The sequence below is a fragment of the Temnothorax americanus genome, unplaced genomic scaffold (assembly GCF_048541705.1).
Source record: "Temnothorax americanus isolate GAGA-0224 unplaced genomic scaffold, ASM4854170v1 Scaffold35, whole genome shotgun sequence".
NCBI classification, from domain to species: Eukaryota; Metazoa; Arthropoda; class Insecta; order Hymenoptera; family Formicidae; genus Temnothorax; species Temnothorax americanus.
In genome coordinates, this window is record NW_027509496.1 from 1,756,629 (window position 1) to 1,780,480 (window position 23,852).

The 23,852-nt window shown below is 39.4% G+C and overlaps 3 protein-coding genes across 3 annotated transcripts; 1 reads left to right on the forward strand and 2 right to left on the reverse strand.

The window, feature by feature from the left end:
• Positions 1–2,249: 2,249 nt before the first annotated feature.
• On the reverse strand, positions 2,250–3,899 carry LOC143901623 (uncharacterized). Its single transcript, XM_077414049.1, has one exon. It carries the CDS (start codon positions 3,897–3,899, stop codon positions 2,250–2,252), a length of 1,650 nt encoding a protein of 549 aa, XP_077270175.1.
• Positions 3,900–7,617: 3,718 nt separating this feature from the next.
• LOC143901624 (uncharacterized) lies at positions 7,618–8,699 on the forward strand. Its single transcript, XM_077414050.1, has one exon. It carries the CDS (start codon positions 7,779–7,781, stop codon positions 8,697–8,699), a length of 921 nt encoding a protein of 306 aa, XP_077270176.1. The 5' UTR covers positions 7,618–7,778.
• A 10,172-nt stretch (positions 8,700–18,871) lies between these two features.
• LOC143901625 (E3 SUMO-protein ligase ZBED1-like) lies at positions 18,872–20,521 on the reverse strand. The gene has a single exon (XM_077414051.1). The coding sequence runs from the start codon at positions 20,519–20,521 to the stop codon at positions 18,872–18,874; it is 1,650 nt and encodes a 549-aa protein (XP_077270177.1).
• Between the last annotated feature and the right edge of the window lie 3,331 nt (positions 20,522–23,852).

Below are 23,852 nucleotides of genomic sequence, written 5' to 3' on the forward strand. Positions count from 1 at the left end.
TTGGGCTGCTTGATTAGAGTGAGTTCCCTCGCCTTTTTTTCAAACCCGGCTCAATCTGAAACTTTCTGAGGATTCATGACTCATTATAGACTATCATTAGTACTAACTAAGTAGAAGTCTAAATTCAAGGGTGAAAAAAAACAAGGGTGAAAACAGGCGATTTTTGGCCTGTTTTTGCGGTCACTCTTTTTTGCTTTTTTATGTTAAAATAGCAATCTCTTTGTTTTTCAGCTAAATAACTTTAGAATCTGGGAATCCTACTAAAATAGAGAATTGTCTAAAAGAGTAAATAAATAAAAGAGATTTTTATTTTCCTTTTTTATATATATGATAGTCTTTTGTTTGTCTAAAAGAGTAAATAAATAAAAGAGATTTTTATTTTCCTTTTTTATATATATGATAGCCTTTGTTTTTCTTACAGTGAACCTTGTTCTTTTCTGTGCATTATCTAATACTTGCTGTGACTTGAAAAGGCATGTATAGTCGACTAAATAAATAAATAATATTGTCGTTATTTTGATAACATCTGACTTTCTGTTCTGCTTGGGTCAGCGCATTGCGTGTATGAAACGCGTACTTGGCGCGAGACACTACCGTGTCTCTTGATATGCAAAACAGTGTGTGAAATATGTGATCAATTGTCATTTTCGCAAAACATTAAATGACTGTGAAACTATGATAAAACATAAACAAGATATGCGTCTTCATCTGTCCCCACGAGGCAAAGTTTTGTTAATTTCCAGGAGATTAAGGAATCATGGCCTTCTCATCATTACGTAGGTAAAACAAAAGTAGCTCCTTGGAGGTAGACATAATCCATGTAAAATCCTTGTAAGTAACCAATACATTAGGCTCCCGCAAAAAATTTGTGAAATACGCTTATTTTTCGACGCTTCGAATGTGAATACCCCTTTAAGAAGAATAAAATGCTCATCGGTCAGATTGCAAACAAATCTGACATTGTGCAATATCTACGTGTTCACGAAAGAACAGTGTTCATATATTATCCGAATATCCGCATATCTACGCTATTTTTGGATATCCGCATTATCCGGATATCTGCACTATCCGGATATCCGAAATATTCAAACATTTTGTTGCAGATTATTTAAATATTCAGATATCCGATGATCCGGATAACGAATATTCATTATATCCGTTATCTGAATATTCGAATAATTTTTATCCGGATAGCCGCAGCCCTACCCCCAACCCCCATACCTGCCTCATCACTATATTTGCCTTCTTCTTTGCACTCTTGATCTGCCCGTCGTTGCTTCCATTCCTCCTCAACTCGTATCTCAGGTACTTGTATTCCTTGACTTCCTCCAGTCTCTTTCCTTCCCATTTCCATCCCACCTCCTTTCCTCTGCCTCCTCCTCTTCTAAAACACATAATCTTCGACTTCTCCGTGTTCAACTGCAGCTTTTTCCTTTTTAGGTATCTCTCCAGTCTTCTTATCATCTCCTTCATTCCATCCACACTTTTTGCCAGCAGCACCAGATCATCTGCGTACGCTAGTGTCCATATCCTTTCCGCTCCAACCCTCATGCCGCCTGCCTGCCCTGTCCTCATCTCCTCCTCCACGTCTGCGATCAATATCGAGAACAGTAGCGGATTCAGAGGGCACCCCTGCCTTACTCCTTTCTCCGTCCAGAACCAGTTGGAGACTTTTCCGCTTACTTTAACCGCATTTTTCGTCCCTTCATAGATTTCCTTGATCTTTTCAATTATCCCTCTTCTTATTCCTCTTTTCTCCATTGCTTCCCATAAGATCTTTCTGTCCACCCTGTCGAAGACCGCCCTTAGGTCCACAAAGAACCCATATACTTTTCCTCCTTTCTTCCTCTGTTCTTTCTTGACCACGTGCTGTAACACATACACGTTGTCCATCGTCCCTCAGCCCTTCCTAAAACCTGCTTGGGTTTCCGGCAGAATTTTTTCTCTTTTGCCTCCTTCCTTAGCCTCTCTGCTAATATTCCTGCGTATATCTTATACACAGTACACAACAGGGACTCCTCTGTTGCGCTCGACCGCGCGTTCGCCGCACAATCACTCACTTTCACACTCGCGGCGCGTGTCACGACACTCTCGCACAAATAAGATGACTCGTTTAGAAGATCAGTAGCTCTTTATTACGACTCCCGGTATAATAGAAGAGCTCGGGACGACACGTACGAACGAGACGCGTCCAAGAGTAAATCTGAACATCTGGTATAACAGGAAAATCAACAGAGAATCGAGCATCACTAAATCAATATTAGTAAAGAGTCATCCGTCACTAAGGACGGTTCGCGACGCGACATCAAATGACGGGCGACTCGCATATACGCGCGACACGAGGATAGCACGGGCGTAACACCTCTGTAGTTTTCCACACTTTTCGGGTCATCTTTTTTGAAAATTGGGGCTATTAGCCCCACTCTCCATTCTTCCGGGAAGCCTTCACCTCTCCACACCTTTTTCAGGATCTCTTTTAACTTTCCCTTTATTCTCCCGTTGCTGAACTTCCATGCCTCCCCTACTATCCCATCTACTCCTGCCGCCTTTTTCTTCAAGTTATTGATCTGTTCTTCAATTTCTTGATCCTGAATCTCCAGCTCTCCATCTTCTTCTTTGCTTCTTCTTTTCACCTCCTCTCTCTTGTCCACTTTACTTCCTCCCAACAGCTGCATAAAATGATTCTCCCATTCCTCCATCTTTATATCTTCCTCAATTGGTACTCTTTTCTTCCTTTCCTTGTTAATTATCTTCCATATTTGCTCTTCTGTTTTCGCGCTCCTGACTTCTTCCTCATATTTTTCTAGCCTTTTTTCTTCCTTTCTTCTGTACAACTCCCTAAATTCTCTTCTTAGTTTCACATATACCTCCTTTCCTTCCTTTCCCATTCTCCATCCTTTGTATGTCCTCTTCAGCCCCCTTTTCTTTCTCTTGCACTCCTCGTCCCACCAATCCTTCTCTCCTATTTTCTTCCTCCTTATCGTAATCCTTTTCCTTACCATACTTTTCTCTACTGCCTTCTTCAAATTTTCCCAGACGTCCTCTACCACTTTCCCCTCCACTTCTACCTTTTCCGCTTTCTTCTTATACTTCTTAATAATTTCTTTGTCCCACTGTATCACTTCCTTTGTCTTCTTTTGCCTCTCCTCCTCCAACCTTTCTACTCCTCCCCTTATTTCTAACTCCAAGGGTTGTTGGTCCGACTCCACCCTTTCCCCTATCGTTAACTTGATCACTCTATCCCACGCCTCTCGATTCACCACCATGTAGTCCACCACCGATGTTCCTCTTCCTCTGGAGTACGTCCACTCTCCTTCCTCATCGCCTCTCATATTACCGTTCCCTACCTCCCATCCCCTCTCCTCCAGCATCTCTAAAAATTCCTTTCCCTCCGTGTTTATTACTTCGTCTTTAGAGCTTCTCCGTCTTTCCCCGTCGTTGTCTCCCTCGTAATTCTTACCCTCCCCTCCTATTCTTGCATTAAAATCTCCCCCTATACATAGAATTTCCTCCTCTCTTTCCTCTATTATTTTCTCTAATCCTCTTCGTAATGTTCTCATTTTCTCCCCATTATATACCGTTATTATTCTCCATATTTCCCCCTCTACCCTCAGCCTCCTCTCCTGCATTCCGTTTACAAATACCGTTTCTTTAATATCTATCTCCTCTATTTCTTTCCTTATGCCTGTTATTATACCTCCCTTTGCCCTACCTTTACATTTCTCTCTAAACGCGTATTGACATATGCATACAAATTTTTTTGACATATTCCTTTTCATTCTCTCCCATTCCTTTTCTTCTACCCACGTTTCGCATAGTCCTATAATGTCAAATTCTTCTATGTATTCCCAGAAATCTCTGTCCTTCTTTTTCAATCCTGCCACATTCCAGAAAATCATCCTTAGTTCTGCGCTTGTGTATCCTCGTTTTCTTTTCCTCTCCTCTTTCTCTTCCTTTTGCCTCCTTTTACTCGCACATCTATTCCTTTCTCTCGGCCGATTTTTGAAAATTCTCCCTTTTCCTTATTTCCTCTGCCTCCTCATTCCATACATACATCTCATTCTCTATGTACATTTTTCTATATCCTACCTTTACCTTCTTTCCTTCCACTCGTTCTTTTCTTGCCCGTTCTCTCAGTAACCTTTGTACATCTCTCTCTTCTTTCGTCAGGTCGTGATCAATGAATATGTTTCCCCCGAACAATTTGCTCTTCCTTTTCATTATTGTTTCCTTTCCCTCCCAATTTTCCATCTCTACTATTATTATTTCCTTTCCTTCCTGCCTACGACTTGGACACTTTTTACATTCTCTTTGATCCCGAACTCCTTTTCCAGAAATTCTTTAGCCTCCTCCTTCTGGCTGCTCTTTCCCTTCCTCAGTCCTCTTATGGTTATGTGATTCCTTGTCTCCTTCCTTTCTCTCTCGTCCATTATCCTTTTCAACCTTCTCTCTGCTTCTCCTCTCTCGCCCGACGATTCCCCCTTGCCTCCCTGTCTACCTATCCGTTCCTTCACTTTTTCCGTTATTTCTTCTAGAAATCTCACTTCTTCTCCTATCTCGCCCGTCGATTCCCCCTTGCCTTCCTGTCTACCTATCCGTTCCTTCATTTTTTCCGTTATTTCTTCTATCTTTTCTTCTAACCTCCCTTTTCCTCCGGTTCCTTGTCTCTCTAGTTCTTTTACTCTTTCTTCTAATTCCTCTATCTTTTTCTCCATTCTTTCCTCCTTAGCCTTCCAGCTTTCCTTTAATTCCTGTATCTCGCTCCTTGTACTTGCCATTTCTTCTTTTAATTCTCTCAATAATGCTATCATAGCTCCCTCTTCACTCTTCCTCTTTCCATCCTCTTCCGTATCTCTCTCCTTTTCTTTCAATCTCTTCTCTCCAGGTGGAGTTCTATCCATCATATTGCTCCTTTTAAATATCTCTGCTGTCTGTCTCTCTAGCTCATCCCCCTCTTTCTCTTATCATACGTAAATTCCAATATACTAGTTAAATATCGGTAGTAAGTATCGGTTGTGTCACGCTGTATTCTTGCTCCTGCTTTGAGTTGATCTGTTTTTCTGCCGTGAGTTGCCTCCGGGCCTTTTTGTTGCAGATTTGAACAAGGCTTTTGTTGCTTGTCACGCGCCTTATTCGCTTTCTTGGAGTTCGCCACATAATTCTGAGTATTTTCGTGGCGAGCTTCATTACTCATCCTAACCTTGTTCTTGGAAACATCTGTGGAATTCTTGGAAATACCCGTACAATACGCCGACCCCTGCTGCGCATGCGCCTGCCTTATATCTCAACACCTCACTTTTCTCGGGTCTGACATGTGCATGTGGTTATCTGATTGCCGCTTGCTGTGATCTGCGTGGACTTGCTTTTGTCTCGTCTGATTGGTTGCTGCGTGACGCCGGTGGTGATTTCTGGTGTCATTGCGTCGGGTGACACATGAGAGGAAACAGACGTGTCGAATCGCGTGCTGTGTGACACGTGGCGGATCGGTCTATCGATATATCGATCACTATCGATATGGAAGGTATAGCTGAATACCGGTGCGCAGCGTGTAAAAAGTCTATTAAAAATCTTGTCGTGAAATGTAAAGCGTGTGCTGGTGTTTTTTACCATCCTGGATGTGTAACCAAGCACAAGATTCAAGACGGAAACCGGGAGATTATATCGTGTCCCGGCCCGTTTGAAAAGATTATGATTGAGGGTGAAAAAGAAGTGGAGAAAAATAAAACAAGGACAACGACAGGAAGACCAATGGGAGCTACAGGAGTTAATGTGGCGGCAAGTGGTAACAGATCGGCGGAGGCGACCGGACCAGCGGGGACTGATGTAAAGATTGATCTTCTTATAAAAACGGTGAAAGAAATAAAAAATGAAATGGTATGCAAGAAAGAGATCAGGACAATAATAAAGGAAATAATACAACAAGAAACAGGAATTATTAAACAGAAAATGGAAAACTTGAAAAGAATGATGATGGATGGAACTTGTGGAGCATCAAGAAAGTATAGTGAAGCGGTTAAAGAGAAGAAGAAGGAGAATATCTTGATAATTAAACCGAAAGCGCAACAAGAAAGCAAAGATACAAAGAAGATAGTCAAAGAAAAAATAGATACTAAAAACATGGAAGTTGGAATCTCAAAATTAAGAAAGGGAGGCGGAGGATCGGTTATTCTCGGATGCGAAACAGATGAAGAAATGAAAACGCTGAAAGATAAGGTACAAGCGACAATGGGAGAAGATTTCAAGGTCAATGAGCCTCAGTGGAAAAAACCCAAGATTAAAGTAATTAATGTCGGAGAAGATGAAATAAAGATGGATGATGATAAACTATTAGATGCGATTAAGAGACAGAACAGAATTGAAGACACAGCAGGAGAAGATCTTTTTATGCGGATAGTAAAGAGAATGTATAAAAGAAGAGACAAGAATAATGAACGATCCAATGGAAAAAGGAGAGAGGAAGAAGGATCTCTGATATTGGAGGTAGATAATGGTACACATGAAGCGATAATAAAAAAGGCAAGTTAAATATAGGATGGAGAAAATGTATAGTGTACAACTTCATCAGCGTCGTAAGATGTTACAAATGCTGGGGCTATTTCCACATGGCGAAGAACTGCACGAGACAAGAGGCGTGTTTCAAATGTGCGGGTTATCACAAGGTGAATGAATGTACGGCAGCTATAAAAAACTGTGTAAACTGTACTTATAAGAATAAGACGTATAACCTGAAACTGAATACCGAGCATGAGGCGATAGATTCGGAGTGCCCGACGTTTAAGAAGATTCTAGAGGAAGAAAAAAGAAGAGCAGGATGGGAGGACTCAGAATAGCAACCAGCAGAGGAGGATTCTTTGTGTTATACGAACGCACAAAGTTTAATGGCGCACAAAGACGAAATACAACACCTGTTTATGAAGAGAAGAAGACCTACAATATTAGCGTTAACAGAAACTAGACTGACCCCAGAAATCGAGGATAGCGAGGTTAACGTACCGGGTTATAGCACTGTGAGATGCGATGCCGAGAATAGAAACACAGGAGGGGTTCTGCTATATGTTAAAGAAAATATTGCGTCGTAAACGTGGGCCCACTGAAGGTCCCGCCGAGCGGGACATTATAATCGATAAAAGCGACAACGTGGCGTCTTTTGATCTCCGTGTTCGAGATCGCCGGAGAAACACGTGTTGTTTTGTACCGGATTGGCTATCGCGCGACGAGGCGAACCAATCCATGCCGTTCGTGCGTAACCGACTATCATATCTATATATGCGGCGAGACGCAGCGAGAGCAGAGCGATTTCAGATTTCGTCAAGGTCGGATCGCACGTTGTAGAGACCGAGATCTCGTAGAACCGACGAGGCCGAGACCTCCCGATCGTTTTAGTGTGATAATAAAGATAAAATACGAAACGAGATCTTGCAATCGTCTTTTTTAGTAAAAAGTGAACCCGAAATTAGCGTTGCGGACAGAACTCCCGCACGCACGAAACATTTGGTGCCTCCTGTGAGGTCGTGTGCGGAGATCGTGCACGACCAAGATACGAATAGCGGCCATCAATTAGGGATCGTCAAACACGACAAACAAGACCCCCGTCGAAGACCAGGACTTCAGGATAAGCAGTGGCCTTTCCATCACGCACGATAACCTCTAAGGAAAGTCACACCACGAGGACAGAGGACGAGGCGGCGCGGCGAGAGAAAGGCTAAGGGCAAGTACATTCCGTGTACATATATCATCGATTGAGCAATTTCCCATCCTGTACCCTTTCAAACGGCATTATGGCCGATCGAGTTAAACTGCTCGTTCAAAGACGAACGTCGTTAAAATCACAAATTACTAATTTAACGAATCTAGTAACTAAAGGACGGTACGATAAGATCGCGGTAAAATTACGCATGGCCCGTGTTACGGAATTATACCATGCCTACGAAGAATTTAATGACGAGCTCGTGTTGTTAGATCCAAACGACGGTTATAATGATAAATTTACAAACGTACAAGAAAGATATTATTCGATCGCGAGTAAAGTAGAAGAAATAGTCAATCCTGTCGTTTCGAGCGCAAGTAATGGTACTACAGTCAACGAATCGCAACCTAGTACTTCCGGTGCCACAGCGATTGTAAAGCGGCGAGTAAAATTACCGGAAGCGTCGTTACCTCAGTTCGACGGTCAGCACGAGAACTGGCTGTCATTTAAAAATACCTTTATTGCCATGATAGATTCACAGTCAGATCTGTCCGATGTCGATAAACTTAACTATCTGAAATCGGCATTAACGGGCGAAGCAGCTAATAAAATAAAGATCTTGTCGGTTGAAGACGCAAACTATCATAAAGCGTGGGAATTGTTAAAACGTGCGTACGAAGTCAAACGGATATTAATTTCACGCCATCTGTCGTTACTATTAAATATGCCCGTTTTAGACAAAGAGACTACCGACGGCTTAACTAAGCTTGCCGACGATGCGCAACAGCATGTCGCATCTTTATCCGCGTTAGGAGTTAATGTAGCATCCGAAATACTCGTGAATTTATTAGAGAATAAATTACCGAAGAACGTCGCGGATAAATGGGAAGAAACTCTGGATCGGGACGAGTTTCCGAAAATCGACGATTTATATGAATTCTTATACCGAACCGCAGTCCGCGTGTCTAAACGTGTTCGCGCAGGAACATCCAAAACCGTCGAAGATACTTGATTGCGAAGCGCATTTCGCGGAAAATGTGACTCGCAGCCGTAGCGGCCGTTATACAGTACGATTACCGTTTTGACAAAACAATAAAGGCCTCGGCGATTCGCGAAACGTCACGCTTAAACGCTTAAATTCACTAGAGCGAAAGTTTGATTCAGATCCGAGCATAAAGAGTGTTTATTCACAAATAATACAGGAATATCTAGATTTAAAACATATGTCAATAATAGATGACCCTTCAAACGAGGGATATTACATGCCACATCACGCAGTAGTGAAATCCTCGAGTAACACCACTAAAATTCGGGTAATATTCGATGCGTCGGCAGATTCGAGTAATGGCATATCTTTAAACGATATATTAATGATAGGGCCAACTATTCAAGATACATTATTTATACATCTGATTAAATTTTGCACATATAAATACGCTTTGACTGCAGACATCGAAAAGATGTATAGGCAGATAGAATTACACGAAGACGATCGAATATATCAACGTATATTATGGCGCATATACAACAAAATAAAAACTCTTCAAATCAATACTGTCGCTTTCGACCTATCGTCGTCACCTTTTCTTGCCATAAAAACGGTTCAAAAACTAGCAGATGACGAGCGCGACGCGTATCCCCTAGCCGCCACCGTTCTCAAGAAACACTTATACGTAGATAATCTGCTGTCCGGCGCGAATAACGTCAGTGAAGCTCGCACGTTGCGAGACGACATAATCACGGTAACTTCGCGAGGCGGTTTCAACATGCGAGAATGGGCATCGAATGATGAACGCGTTCTTGCCGATTTAAATTCCGACACGATTAATCCGAATCTTGTCCTCGATAAAGACAATCCGTTGAATACCTTAGGCATGATGTGGCGCACACACGACGACGTATTGGGCTATTCAGTACGCTCGATTAATCTCGCGGATAAAATTACGAAACGAACCATGTATTCGGAGATCGCAAAGATTTATGATTTACTAGGGATATTAGGCCCTGTCATATTATACGCGAAAAGATTAATGCAAATTTTGTGGCAGTGCAAGGTGGACTGGGATGAATCCATCCCATCTAGTATACATAAAAAATGGATAGATTTCGCGTCACAGTTAGATTTACTTAATGAAGTATCTATTGATGGCTAAGTATTGATTCCGGATTATACCGATTTTCAAATTCATGGATTTTGCGACGCGAGTAAAACGGGTTACGGTGCGTGCATATACATACGTTCCATCGATCAACATAAAAACGTTCGTTGTCATCTACTCTGTGCGAAATCTCGAGTCGCACCGTTGAAAGCAGTAACGATACCTCGTCTAGAACTGAACGGAGCGCTTTTATTAGCTAAATTATATCACGAGGCATGTCGGGCGTTAGGAGTGTCACCGAGCGACACAACCTTGTGGTGTGATTCGAAAGTCGTCTTACATTGGGTGAAAACTTCACCACATCTCTAAAAACGTATGTATCCCATCGCGTCACTCAAATTCTAGAAATCATTGAAGTAAAGGTTTGGCGACATATTAGATCAGAACATAATCCGGCGGACGCGTTATCCAGAGGGCAATTACCGAGTGCTTTTCTAAAGAATCCATCATGGTTTAACGGACCGGAGTGGTTAACGAGAGGGGAAAGCGAATGGCCTGTCGAATTCGAAGAGGTAATCGAAATACCCGAATTAAGAAAAACCATATGCTTGGCAACGATTGCTAAGGATTGCAGTTTTCTTAGAAGATATTCGTCATATTCACGGTTATTAAGAATTACAGCGTTATGTCTACGTCTTCGTCCAAAAAATACCTTCCGCGGGCATATATACATAAGGGAAATAAATGAAGCGGAGACGCGAATAATGAAAATCGTACAAGAGTCATGTTTTTCACGCGAGATACACGAACTTTATAGGAGCGAATAATGAATTGAAAGAATTATATCAGCTTTTAACTCAGACGAACACAAGAATCTGACGAATCGATTCTCGGTAGAACACCATATAACGTGGAATTTTATACCTCCCATAGCTCCACATTTCGGTGGGCTTTGGGAATCCACGGTGAAATTATTTAAGCATCATTTTAAGCGTGTAGTCGGAGATCTCTTATTTACGTTTGAGGAATTGAATACTTTCACCGTTGAAATTGAAGGAATACCCAACTCGCGACCTATAACCTTCTATCTTCTGACCCCAATGACCTTTCCGCTTTAACACCCGCCCATTGCTTAATCGGTCGACCATTGATTAATATGCCTGAGCCTGATTTCTCGTCTGTCCCAGCCAATCGGTTGTCCACTTGGCAGCATATTTCCAAGGTGCGACAAGACTTTTGGGCACGCTGGAACTTGGAATATCTCAACGAGCTCCAGATCCGTCGAAAATGGATCAAGGACGGAGAAAAAATCCACAACGGAATGATCGTGCTCATAAAGGAAAAGGGCCTCCCTTGCTTCCAATGGGCTTTAGGAAAAATCGCAGAGATTCATCCGGGTCAGGATGGAGGAATACGAGCTGTTTCCGTGAAAACAGCGACCGGAACGTTGAAGCGAGCAGTGAAGTGCCTATGTCCACTTCCCATCGACTAATAATGCGACGAAACACAAATGTATTTTCGTTATAACAATCTTATCGATGTAAGACAATGTAATAATGGTTGATCGATATCCTCTCAACGGGGGGAGTATGTTGCGTCGTAAACGTGGGCCCACTGAAAGTCCCGCCGAGCGGGACATTATAATCGATAAAAGCGACAACATGGCGTCTTTTGATCTCCGTGTTCAAGACCGCCGGAGAAACACGTGTTGTTTTGTACCGGATTGGCTATCGCGCGACGAGGCGAACCAATCCGTGCCGTTCGTGCGTAACCGACTATTATATCTATATATGCGGCGAGACGCAGCGAGAGCAGAGCGATTTCAGATTTCGTCAAGGTCGGATCGCACGTTGTAGAGACCGAGATCTCGTAGAACCGACGAGGCAGAGACCTCCCGATCGTTTTAGTGTGATAATAAAGATAAAATACGAAACGAGATCTTGCAATCGTCTTTTTTAGTAAAGAGTGAACCCGAAATTAGCGTTGCGGACAGAACTCCCGCACGCACGAAACAGAAAATATTAAATTCAAAGTAATTGAAAAGAAGAAGCTACTGTCAAACTGTTGGTGCTTAGCGATAGAAGTAAAAGATAATTTATATAAAGGGGTGATAGCAGTGGTGTATCACTCACCTAGTGCATCTGATGGTGACTTCATTCGATTTTTAGAAAACGTAGTAGAAAGCATGACAATAAAAGGTGACTGTATAATAATCGGGGATTTTAATATAGATGTATGCGTAGAATCGTTCTACACGAGGAAACTATTAACAGCAATGCAAAACTTAGGGATGAAGCAATATGTGGATAGTCCGACAAGGTCCACGAAAGATAGTCAAACAATTATAGACTTAATATTTTCGAACAAGATATTAAAGACACAGGTCTGCGAAAAACCTAAAATTACGGACCATGCTTGGTTAAAAATAGATTTTAATACAAAAGGGAAAAGAAACAAATATAAAGAATTTATAGGTAGAGACTTTAGCAATTTTGATGTAGATGAATTTCTTAGAATTTTGAAGGAAAAAGTCGAGATAAATCAACATTTAGATATTAATATAAAGGCTAAAAATTTCGTTAATAAATTAGTAAATGTACTGGACATTCTGGCGACTAAAAAAAATTTAAGATACCAAAAATCTGGGAGGGAAAGAAATGGTTTTCAGACGAAATCAGAATAGCAGCAGATAGAAGAGATATAGCCTACAGTAGAGCATTGAGAACAGGTTTAGACCAGGACTGGAAATACTATAGAAATGAAAGAAATATAGTAGTGAAACTTATTAGGTCAAAAAAGAAAGAGTACTTTGAGAATGCGATAGATCTTAATAAGGGAGAACCTACAAAGATGTGGAAAACGTTGAAAGAGGTAATCAATGGGGAGCAAGGGGGCGCAGAGGACAGAGAATGTTATGATAGCATAGATTTTGAAATACTTGATGATGTGAAGGACTGTGATACAACGGATAAGTTTAACGAATATTATGTTAAGAGCATAGGTAACATTGTAAAATCTATTGATAGCAAGGGGTTAGTAGTGACAGATAGTAAAACGAATTTTGTATTTGAATGTAAGGAGACTATGGACTCTTTCGAACCAATCACAGTAGGCGATCTGGAACGAATTGTTAATGGTCTCCCACAAAAAAAGGAACAGAGGAAGGGATATCGAGTAGTATATTAAAAATGGCGCTACCAGTAATAAAGGACGAGTTTGCTGAAGTGATAAATGATTCACTTCGTACGGGAATATGCCCAGACAGCTGGAAAACATCCACTATAGTCCCAATACCAAAAGTAAAGAATCCAAAGAAAGCGAGTGAATATAGACCGATAAATATGCTTCCAATCTACGAAAAGGTTCTAGAATTAGTTGTAAAAAATCAGTTAGAGGCGTTTCTAGAAAAGAATAATATATTAACTGAACATCAATCAGGTTTTAGGAAACACCATTCATGCGAGACAGCAATACAAGATATAATCGAAGATTGGAAAATGATAATTGAGGAAGGAAAAATGGTTGGAGTGATTTTTTTAGACTTTAAAAGAGCTTTCGAGACGGTGAATAGAGAAAAATTGTTAGAAAAATTATATATTTATGGAATAAGAGGAGCTGCGTTAGACTGGATTAGATCATATTTATGTAAAAGAAAGCAACAGGTAAAGTTAGGTGATAATTTTTCTAACATAATTGACATATTAGACGGAGTACCACAAGGGTCAGTCCTGAGCGCTTTGTTATTTATTGTACATATGAATGACTTAGTTAAAATATGTTCAAAGGGAAGAAAAAAGATATATGCAGATGATACGACAGTATATGTGGAGGGTGAAAGTTGTGAGGAGCTTGAAAGCAACATGAATGAGGTGTTTGGTGCTGTCGAAGAGTGGGTAAGATTGAACTCACTAAAATTGAATGTAGATAAAACCAAATACATGATTGTTAGAAGCATAAGAAAAGAGTTAAGGGCAAACATTGTACTAAGATGTCTGGACGGTACTGTGATAGAACGTGTAGAGTGTATAAAATATCTAGGTGTAATTATTGATAGCAGGCTGCGGTGGGAAGAGCATTGTGATTATATACTTAAGAAAATAGAGAAAAGAATTAGTTTCCTAAATAGAATAGGTAACGACCTGTCAGTGTATGCCAGATGTACGGTTTATAAATCAATCATTGCACCACTCTTTGATTATTGTTCCACAATATTAGTCGGTATGGGTGCAACACAACTGGGCAAGCTTCAAGTGGCACAGAATCGGGCCATGCGAGTGATACTCCAGTGCGACCGCCGCACCAGGATTGAGCAGATGCTACAAGCTTTGAAGTTTATGTCAATAAATCAGAGAGTGGTGTATAATGTATGCACCTTTATATTCAAGATAGTTTTAGGTATATTGCCTAGTCAGTCAAATAAAATAGAAATAGTAGGTAGTATAAGTGGGAGACAAACAAGGCAAGCTGAAAATATCAGAATTCAGTATCGCAGGACGAGAAGTGCGCAAAAAAGTTTATATTACGAAGGAGTTAAAATATACAACGAACTACCGGCAGAACTAAAATCATGTACAACTATAAAAGCGTTTAGGAGGATGTTGAAAGTATATGTTGTGACGAAATATAAGTAATGTAAAGAATTGAGTTGTATTGTAAATAGCTGAGAAAGCTAAATAAAGCTCATCTCTCTCTCTCTCTCTCTCTCTCTCTCTCTCTCTCTCTCTCTCTCTCTCTCTCTCTCTCTCTCTCTCTCTCTCTCCATCAATTTATCTTTCCTCGATCCTCCTCTCTCTCTTTCCTCGTTCTTCTGCATAGTGTAAATCGTTCGACAATACGCACGGGCCCGCCGCGTTACATGCGGACTCGGCCTTACTCGCAGCCGCTCACTTGTCACCTTACTCTATGCCGTATGTCGACTATATACTCTATGCCCTATGCCGTACGTAAAGCGCACGCAATCCTCTATTTATTCCTAGCCCTTCCCCTCGTCCCTCTATCCTAACCTCTCACTTAGTCGTCTCTTTACCCCTTTAATTACTTCTCACCCCTTACGTCTCTCCACTTCTTTCCACTTCTGTCGCCTCTTCCGCCGTTTACCTTCCCTCTCCTTCTATCCTACACTCCGAATCTATTTGTGCACGCAGTCACTCGCAATCACCCACGCAACGCTCGCAATCCATATCCACTCACACACGCAACCACTAACCAAGTCCTACACACACGGTTTATATAAATGTCTACTTCCCTGCTTGATTTCTCTACTCCAAAGATTGATACGCATTAGAAACAGTGGTAATTTGGTTTATTGTCAACCAATAGCAGATGGTTTATTAAACAGCACTGAGAGGCGATTTAACGATTTTTTCAAAGTCCAGGGTAATTGATGCTTTGCAGCAATTGCAGCCATTGTACATCCTAAATTTAAAACACGATAGATGAAATGCTTAGATAAGACTGCTCAATCACAGGTTTATAAAGCTGTGATGCATGCTGCTTGAATTGAAGATACAATTCAACCAAGCACTACTTTCAATCAAAATATACAAGATGACTTTTTTGATTTTGGAGATGAACGAAGTAATTCCGTTTCACCATTAACGACATTTGACAATTCTGATGCTGAAATGCAAGTACGAAAATATATACGTGAGCCATGTTCTGACATATTTGCAATTAATGCATGTCCAATTAATTATCAAGAAATTATTTATGAAATATAATACATCGTTTTCTTCTTCTGCTACAGTTAGGCGTTTATTTTCGTATGCAACAATGCATAATTTGCCACGTTATAATAGATTAACAGATGAAAATTTTGAACGACGTGTTTTAGCAGCAAGCAATATAAAAAAAGGTAGTAATATAGTACATAATATTGTCCTTATCTTGAATTATTCTTATTTTGTAATTATGTATAATATATATATATATTCGGGGAGTCCGGGAGATTTGACCATACGGGACAGTTGAACCATTTCAAATATCTTGTTCAGATTTCGAGCCAAGCGCGTAATTGTTAAGTTGCGACATACGGGTCATCGGCCGCTACTATGTCACATGACAACATGACGCTCGGTAGTGCGTTTCGACTGTGAGTGAGACAAACGTGTTTTAACGTGCTCGGATTGAACAAAGAGTTTGTTCAAAAAGCTCAATGAAAACATTAGAGATGTGATTTTAATGTCTAAATTTTGTGAATTTTTAATATAAACTGAAGTCTAAATATGTTTTTATTATTTTTTTCATGCGTTTATAGGATATGGTCAAATTTACCTATATGGTGGTTCACGTCTCCTATCCCTTGGGGAGAGATGAACCAAATCTCGTTTTTTTTTTTTAATTAATATAAAACTTACGTTTATAAACTTATTGAAATTACAAAATCCACAAATTGTAGCCATAAAATAAGGTTTACTTTGACATAAATAAAAAATATATACATCAATTACACTAAATTGTATGGACCTTCAAGAAAAATGTGGTTCAACTCTCCCAAATACCCCCTACTATTATAATTTAACTTATTACTTATTAGACTTATACTATTATAATTTTCACCCCCCCCCCTACATACATACATTACATACATACAAACATACACACATACATGTATTGTAGACATATACATAGATACAGGTTCCATATCTAAAAAAGAGATGTGTAAAGTTTATTGTTGTCGCTTTTCTGCGATGCCGATTGGTTCTCTTGCTGCGCTTACTTCATTTGCAGCTGTCATTGTATATTTTGACAGTTGTGTGTATCAAGGAGTTAATAGTGTAATAGTAATAGCATAATGTTAAAGCTAAATAGTGCGCGCGAAGCGCGCGTTTGTAGTGTTTAGTAAAAATGAAAAAAGATGAATAATTTAATGTAATAGTTTTTTCGCATTCCTTAATCTTTTATATTCCTTAATCGTACGGAAAATCGCGTCATCTCGGGGATCTGATGCATAAGTCAAAATATTCTAAAATGCGAACATGATTTCAATTGCATTGCAAATAGTCTCGTTAATATAAAATTCGTCAGTATAGCATGGAGCTTTCTTTCGCTCACATTCCAGAAAGTTCGCTAATTGCCAGCAAAACATTGCCACAGCTGACCGAGTGCACAAACAAAGTCAAGCTACACAATAGAAAGATCCATGCTATAAACAAAGCGAGCGCAAATAAATAACGATCCTCGGATCGTCAGGTGAAAATCTGTGACGTCAGCACGATGACGTAGGGCTCCGATAGCCAATCACCCTTTCGAAATTCGCGGAAACCTGCCGGGAGGGAGGTTCTTCTGAGAAATGATAAAAGGACCGCCGCTACGCCGCGGGATCGATACTCGTTCAAAGATTACCCGCAAAGTATATCGTATACGACCGCTTGCAAACTAGGGCTGCGGCTATCCGGATAAAAATTATTCGAATATTCAGATAACGGATATAATGAATATTCGTTATCCGGATCATCGGATATCTGAATATTTAAATAATCTGCAACAAAATGTTCGAATATTTCGGATATCCGGATACTGCAGATATCCGGCTAATGCGGATATCCAAAAAGAGCGAAAATATGCGGATATTCGGATGATATATGAACACGGTCCTTTCGAGAACACGTAGATATTGCACAGTGTCAGATATGTTTGCAATCTGAGCGGTGAGCAGTTTAGTCTTCTTAAAGGGGTATTCACATTCGAAGCGTCGAAAAATAAGCGTATTTCACAAATTTTTTGCGGGAGCCTAATGTATTGGTTACTTACAAGGATTTTACATGGATTATGTCTACCTCCAAGGAGCTACTTTTGTTTTACCTACGTAATGATGAGAAGGCCATGATTCCTTAATCTCCTGGAAATTAACAAAACTTTGCCTCGTGGGGACAGATGAAGACGCATATCTTGTTTATGTTTTATCATAGTTTCACAGTCATTTAATGTTTTGCGAAAATGACAATTGATCACATATTTCACACACTGTTTTGCATATCAAGAGACACGGTAGTGTCTCGCGCCAAGTACGCGTTTCATACACGCAATGCGCTGACCCAAGCAGAACAGAAAGTCAGATGTTATCAAAATAACGACAATATTATTTATTTATTTAGTCGACTATACATGCCTTTTCAAGTCACAGCAAGTATTAGATAATGCACAGAAAAGAACAAGGTTCACTGTAAGAAAAACAAAGACTATCATATATATAAAAAAGGAAAATAAAAATCTCTTTCATTTATTTACTCTTTTAGACAAACAAAGGACTATCATATATATAAAAAAGGAAAACAAAAAGCTCTTTTATTTATTTACTCTTTTAGACAAACAAAGACTATCATATATATAAAAAAGGAAAATAAAAATCTTTTTTATTTATTTACTCTTAGACAATTCTCTCTATTTTAGTAGGTTTCCCAGATTCTAAAGTTATTTAGCTGATAAACAAAGAGATTGCTATTCTAACATAAAAAAGCGAAAAAAGAGTGACCGCAAAAACAGGCCAAAAATCGCCTGTTTTCACCCTTGTCTTTTTTCACCCTTGAATTTAGACTTCTACTTAGTTAGTACTAATTGATAGTCTATAATGAGTCATGAATCCTCAGAAAGTTTCAGATTGAGCCGGGTTTGAAAAAAAAAGCGAGGGAACTCACTCTAATCAAGCAGCCCAAAAGCGAGAGGGGACTCACTTTAATCACATTTATACTAACATATATTCGCGTATACCTGTAAATAATCACATAACAGCGAACGAATACGTTTTTTGAACCTATTATTATGTAAGTTTTTATTTCAACGTTTTAAACGTTTTAACAGCGAATACGCAACCAACTTTGACCCTCCATATCTTGAAAATAAAAAACCGGCTTAATGTGAAACTTTCTGAGGATTCATGACTCATTATAGACTATCATTTAGTACCAAGTAAAAGTTTAAATTCAAGGGTAAAAAAAGGCGATTTTTGCGGTCACTCTTTCCGACAACAAAAATAATTAATTAATTAGAGTTAATTAGAAAAAATTATTGAAAAATATATTAGTGTAACTCAACCAGACATTATAAATTAAATGATGAAAAACTGGACTATTTAGGATTACTTAGGTCAAATAAAAGACCTATTTTGGTGCAGAAATATTAAATGAGATACATTCTCTGGTAACAAACAACTTCGTTTCGCCGAGACAATGTTTCCTGCACTGGAAAACACCCTTTCCGCTGTAGCAGATGAGGCAGGAATGCACAAAATCTGGCGGGCTATTTTAGCCACTGCTGGGAAGCATACTTCATGTGCCTTCCACCAAGCGCACAGATCAAGATTATGGTCAATCTGAGTTTCCGCGACGTATTTGGCAAAATCATCACCCTCATGATTTTCGTCCATTCCGAGAAGGAAATCCATGACCGTTGAGCCTTGACGCTGCTCGTTGCCATTAGGTGTGGCTAAATGTCTATGGTTTAAATTAGTGCGCCTTTGCACTTCTGTGTGTATAAATGAGCGTACACTTTCAGATGGTTCCCCTATCAACTTCTTATGTCGAGGATCGAGTAAAGTGGCCATTTGCATCGCTGTCACTTCATTGTTAACGTTAATATTTTCCATCTTGAATCGATCAGTGAGGTCTAAGGCCGCTCGAACTTTAAAAGTCCTTTGTAAAGAACTGTCATCGTCTTTTACCAGTAAATGGCGATTGATTAAATTGTAGATAATAGGACGCACTATACTCAATGTGATGGACTTTTCGGCGCATAAAATTGTGGTTGCTTGTTGGAATGGTTTTAGCAATACTGTAAGCTGCATAACTTTTACCCACTCTGCTTCGCATAGTTCTAACTTAGCAGCAATCGCCGATTTGAATACGGACCGGTCACTTAAAGCTGCCATAATGCCGGATCGCAAAGTTTGAAGTCTATCTAACATAAAGAATGTGGAATCCCAACGTGTCGGACATCTCTGCATTAGTCGCAATGTTGGCAGTCCGAGACTTTTCAACTTATCCTCTAAAGCGGTTGTTCTGCTATAAAAATGCCGGAATGCACTAACAATTTCTGCCTCTTTCTTTATCACAGACACACATTCTGGTGCTTCTAAGGCTGTATTGACAGACAATTGTATGGTGTGTGCTGCACATCGTACACTGAGCATACCGTCCGTATCGCCTAATTCTTTAGCTGCCTTAACAATATTACTAGCATTGTCATGTACAAGTCCAGTAACTTTGTTAGTTAAATTCCATTCTTGCACAACCTCGCGAATTGTTTTCTGCAAATGTTCAGCAGTGTGGCTCTCAGTCATTTCTCTCGTCATCAAATTGACGGTGTGTGGGATCCAGTTGTCATCAAGGTAGTGTGCTGATAATGTTATATAACTGTCATTTGCCTTAGACGTCCACGCATCTGTTGTAATGGCTACAGCGTTGACTTTATCTAATGTGGTGCGCACCTGTTCCGCTGCCTCGTTGTACAAAGTGCGCATTCGGTTGTCAATCGTCCTTCTTGAAGGTACTTTGTAACCTGGAACACTGATAGCCATGAACTGAATAAAACCTTCATTCTCTACAATCGATGTTGGGAGCATGTCGATCGCAATCATTTTGCAAATAGCCATGGTGATATCCTCTGCACGTCTAGAATTCACAAGTTTTTTCGTTGAAATAATATTTTGAGATGTAGTGAAGCGCCTTTTCTTGCTGTTAGGTTCTGACTGCTCACATTCTTGGTCTAGGCCATTAGAACTCGAGTCAGAATCGCTCATGGTTTGCCTGGAAACCAGTAAAGTTTTGAAATTTTTATATTCTAAATTCATAGTAATAACTTTTTATCTAAATTGTGAATTGATCTGAAATTTGGTCCCAAACTTTAAAAGAGAATACAAAATATTAGATATATACACGGAGAAAATTTTCTTTTATAGAATTTACCCTGAAATCATGATAGTTGTGGGACAACGTGTATCACTCAAGAATTTTATGCGAGCTATTCTGATTAATATCTACCATAATAAAAAGTATTAATATCTGTTACATTAAAATATAAAATATGTTTGATTAATTTTACTAAAATATATCTAGAACATTTCAATAATTTTTCAAAATTTACCAATCTGCTTGGTAATTTTTATCACGTTGTTTGTAAAATGTCTTTTGTATATTTTAAAAATTTCTTGGATGCCAAGTTGTCCCAAGTTTGTAGTGAATTTAAGAGTAAAATATAACAAAAAATTCTCTCTGTGTACAGATATTAAATTTTATCACCTTCATAGCATTTTGACAAACTTTCCAGAACATTCTTAAGGAATATACTGTTTTAACATTAAAAAGGAAAACATAAGAAAACGTTGAATGGTATCGAAAATACGGCAGCTTTAAAAATAAAAAACTTACCTGTGAATACGTGACGATGAAGCTCCGAGCACTACTTTGTGTTTCGTATTATAATGGTTCCACAGACATGTCGTGGAACCTTTATGAGACAGTTTTGACTCACAGTACCTGCATACCGCCTCGCTATTGTCGGCTGATTGCATGAAATGCTCCCACACTTTACTTTTCCCCATCGCTGAAAGATTCAGATGTTCTAGCTTTTGCTGCGTACTCAGTTTCTATCCAGAATACCGATTGAAATAGTATTAACTAGATTTCAAACCTTTGTATGGCTGTTACTGGTCTCCCTACACCAAGTGCTTGCTAATGGTTGTGCGCCTATGCTGCCTATACGACACTGCTATACTAGACATTAAACGCTCGACCGAGGTGAAATCAACAAATACGTAGCACAAATGAATACGTAAGTCGAGAAGTGTTATGTTGACATAATAAAATTTGAAGTTTAGCATGATAGCCGCATATAGTAGAATTAAGGTTTTCAGTTTTCTACTTGTAGAGAAATGTACCCAAACAGACCACATTTGTCTCCGCAAAGCATAAAGTTTTCTTCCCGCTTTTCACCAACTCAAAGTATGCATATCTGCGTGCGCATTATTTTAATATCAGAAATATTCGGATAATACGTATGTATATTCAAAATATTCGAATAATACGGATAGCGTGTTATTCGGATAATACGAATAACCAGTTATCCGAATAACCGAATAGTTATTATCCAAATATTCAGCTATTCGAATAATTTTTATTTTAAGTGGTTATCCGAATATCCGAATATTCGGATATCACGAATAATCGAATTTTAATCGCACCACTATTGCAAACCGCTTTTCTCTTCACTATCTGCACTTGCGTTCGCACCGGCAATTCTTGCATTTAACCGCTTCGCCGTGCTAAATTCAGTGCGCGCTAACGGTTATTGGCCTGAAAAAGACTGTAAATAACTTGTATATACTGTGTGAAATAGACTTTGCTTTTTGTGTAAATCACAAACTATATTTTTTCTGTACGTGCTGTTTTCTTTCTTGTGGCCGTCTCGTTACCTCGCGCACACCGCGCTACCGCGTGCTCTCGAACAGTAGATATATTTAATAAAATAAAAATGATGTAATAGAAAGTCTAATTTAAATTACTAACTGAATTATATGTTATAAATTGTAAATTAACCTTTATTTATTATTCAAAATTTGTAGAAAAATAAAAATAATAATTACTCGTTATTCGAAATAAATTGCATAACAAATAAATTTTTATTTATTATTCACGAGTGGCCAAATAACGAATAAATTTTAATTCATTACTCAATGGATAACAGAATAACGAATAATTTTTATTCATTATTTAATGGATAAGAGATAACGAATAAATTTTTATTTGGTATTCAATGAAAAAAGAATAACGTGTGACGTCCGTCGATACATTTCCTTTTTTTCTTTCTTTTGGACGCCCATGCGTTAATTCTCTCCCGTAGCGTGCGTTTTATTGTTAGTTGCCTCATTGTACACCTTATAATTATTAAGAATAATTATTAATAATCGCTTGTCCTATTTCGCGAAGATACTAGACTAGTAATAAGGAGAACGTGACTTCGGTCGGCAATGTTTTAATTCATTAGAACGGAATGATAACGGACATAACTCCCGTAGCGTTCGCCGGCCCTACCGCGCGAAGAACGTTATCGGACCGCCTGTTATCTTGCCTATTCAGCACCATCCTCTCAACGCGTACAGTACATCTTCATTCCTTATATTTTCCGCCGTACACAACGCAAAAACGAATTAACTAAATATCGTTAGCGACAAACCATTTGAGCCTACCGAACGCGTTTGTTTCCTAGTATTGTTACTTATTATTGCACTACGCGCTTGCCCAGGCGCGCGCGTACTCTCGCAGTTCGCTATCTTATGTTTTGCTTTCGCTACGTAACAGTAGATCGATCATTCCTTATTAACGTAGATTAACGGGCGTAATTCCGAGCCAGAAGCCTCACGACAATACAGCCATGAAGTAAAGAAGCTACTACACGTATACGACGCTATCGGAGTTCAAGTTTTGGCACGCGCATCGCATGTACCCCTCGAATAAGTTTCGTTAACTTCTCATTATTTTCATTCATAACCGGTGTAATGGTAACGATGGCCTCTTGTACGTAAAACGGCATAATAGACCACCACACACACCCGACAACACACACACGATTATCACCCCGTCTTAGGGATAGTTGTAATAAACAATTACACTGACCGATTATGTAAGCTGGATGTAGCTCGCAATCCGCGTAGATACAACTTAAAGGAACAATAGCTAATATTTTTTTATAACGACTTGGCAATAGATTAATAATAATAATGTTAAAGAATACAAGTCGTCAACAGTTTCGAGAAGGCGAACGAATAGCCAGACGCTCTCACGCACAAACGAGTCGGTTATCTCGATACGGATGCTGTAATCAGCAGCTGCCCAGGGCGAATACGCATCCGTTCTGACCGCTAGAAATAATTAATTACAAACTCTCTTCGAGTTACAGTAAAGAATTTTGGAATCAATCACGAATTATTATCAGAAACGGTACAGATGTGCATCAGCAACGACAGCGATAGCGCCGACGCTAACCGCTCGCCTTCTCCCGCGCTAGAGACTGCCTAGAAATCTAGGATCATAAGCTAGATCGAAGTAGAAGCAACCCTATGTAGTAGTTAAGTT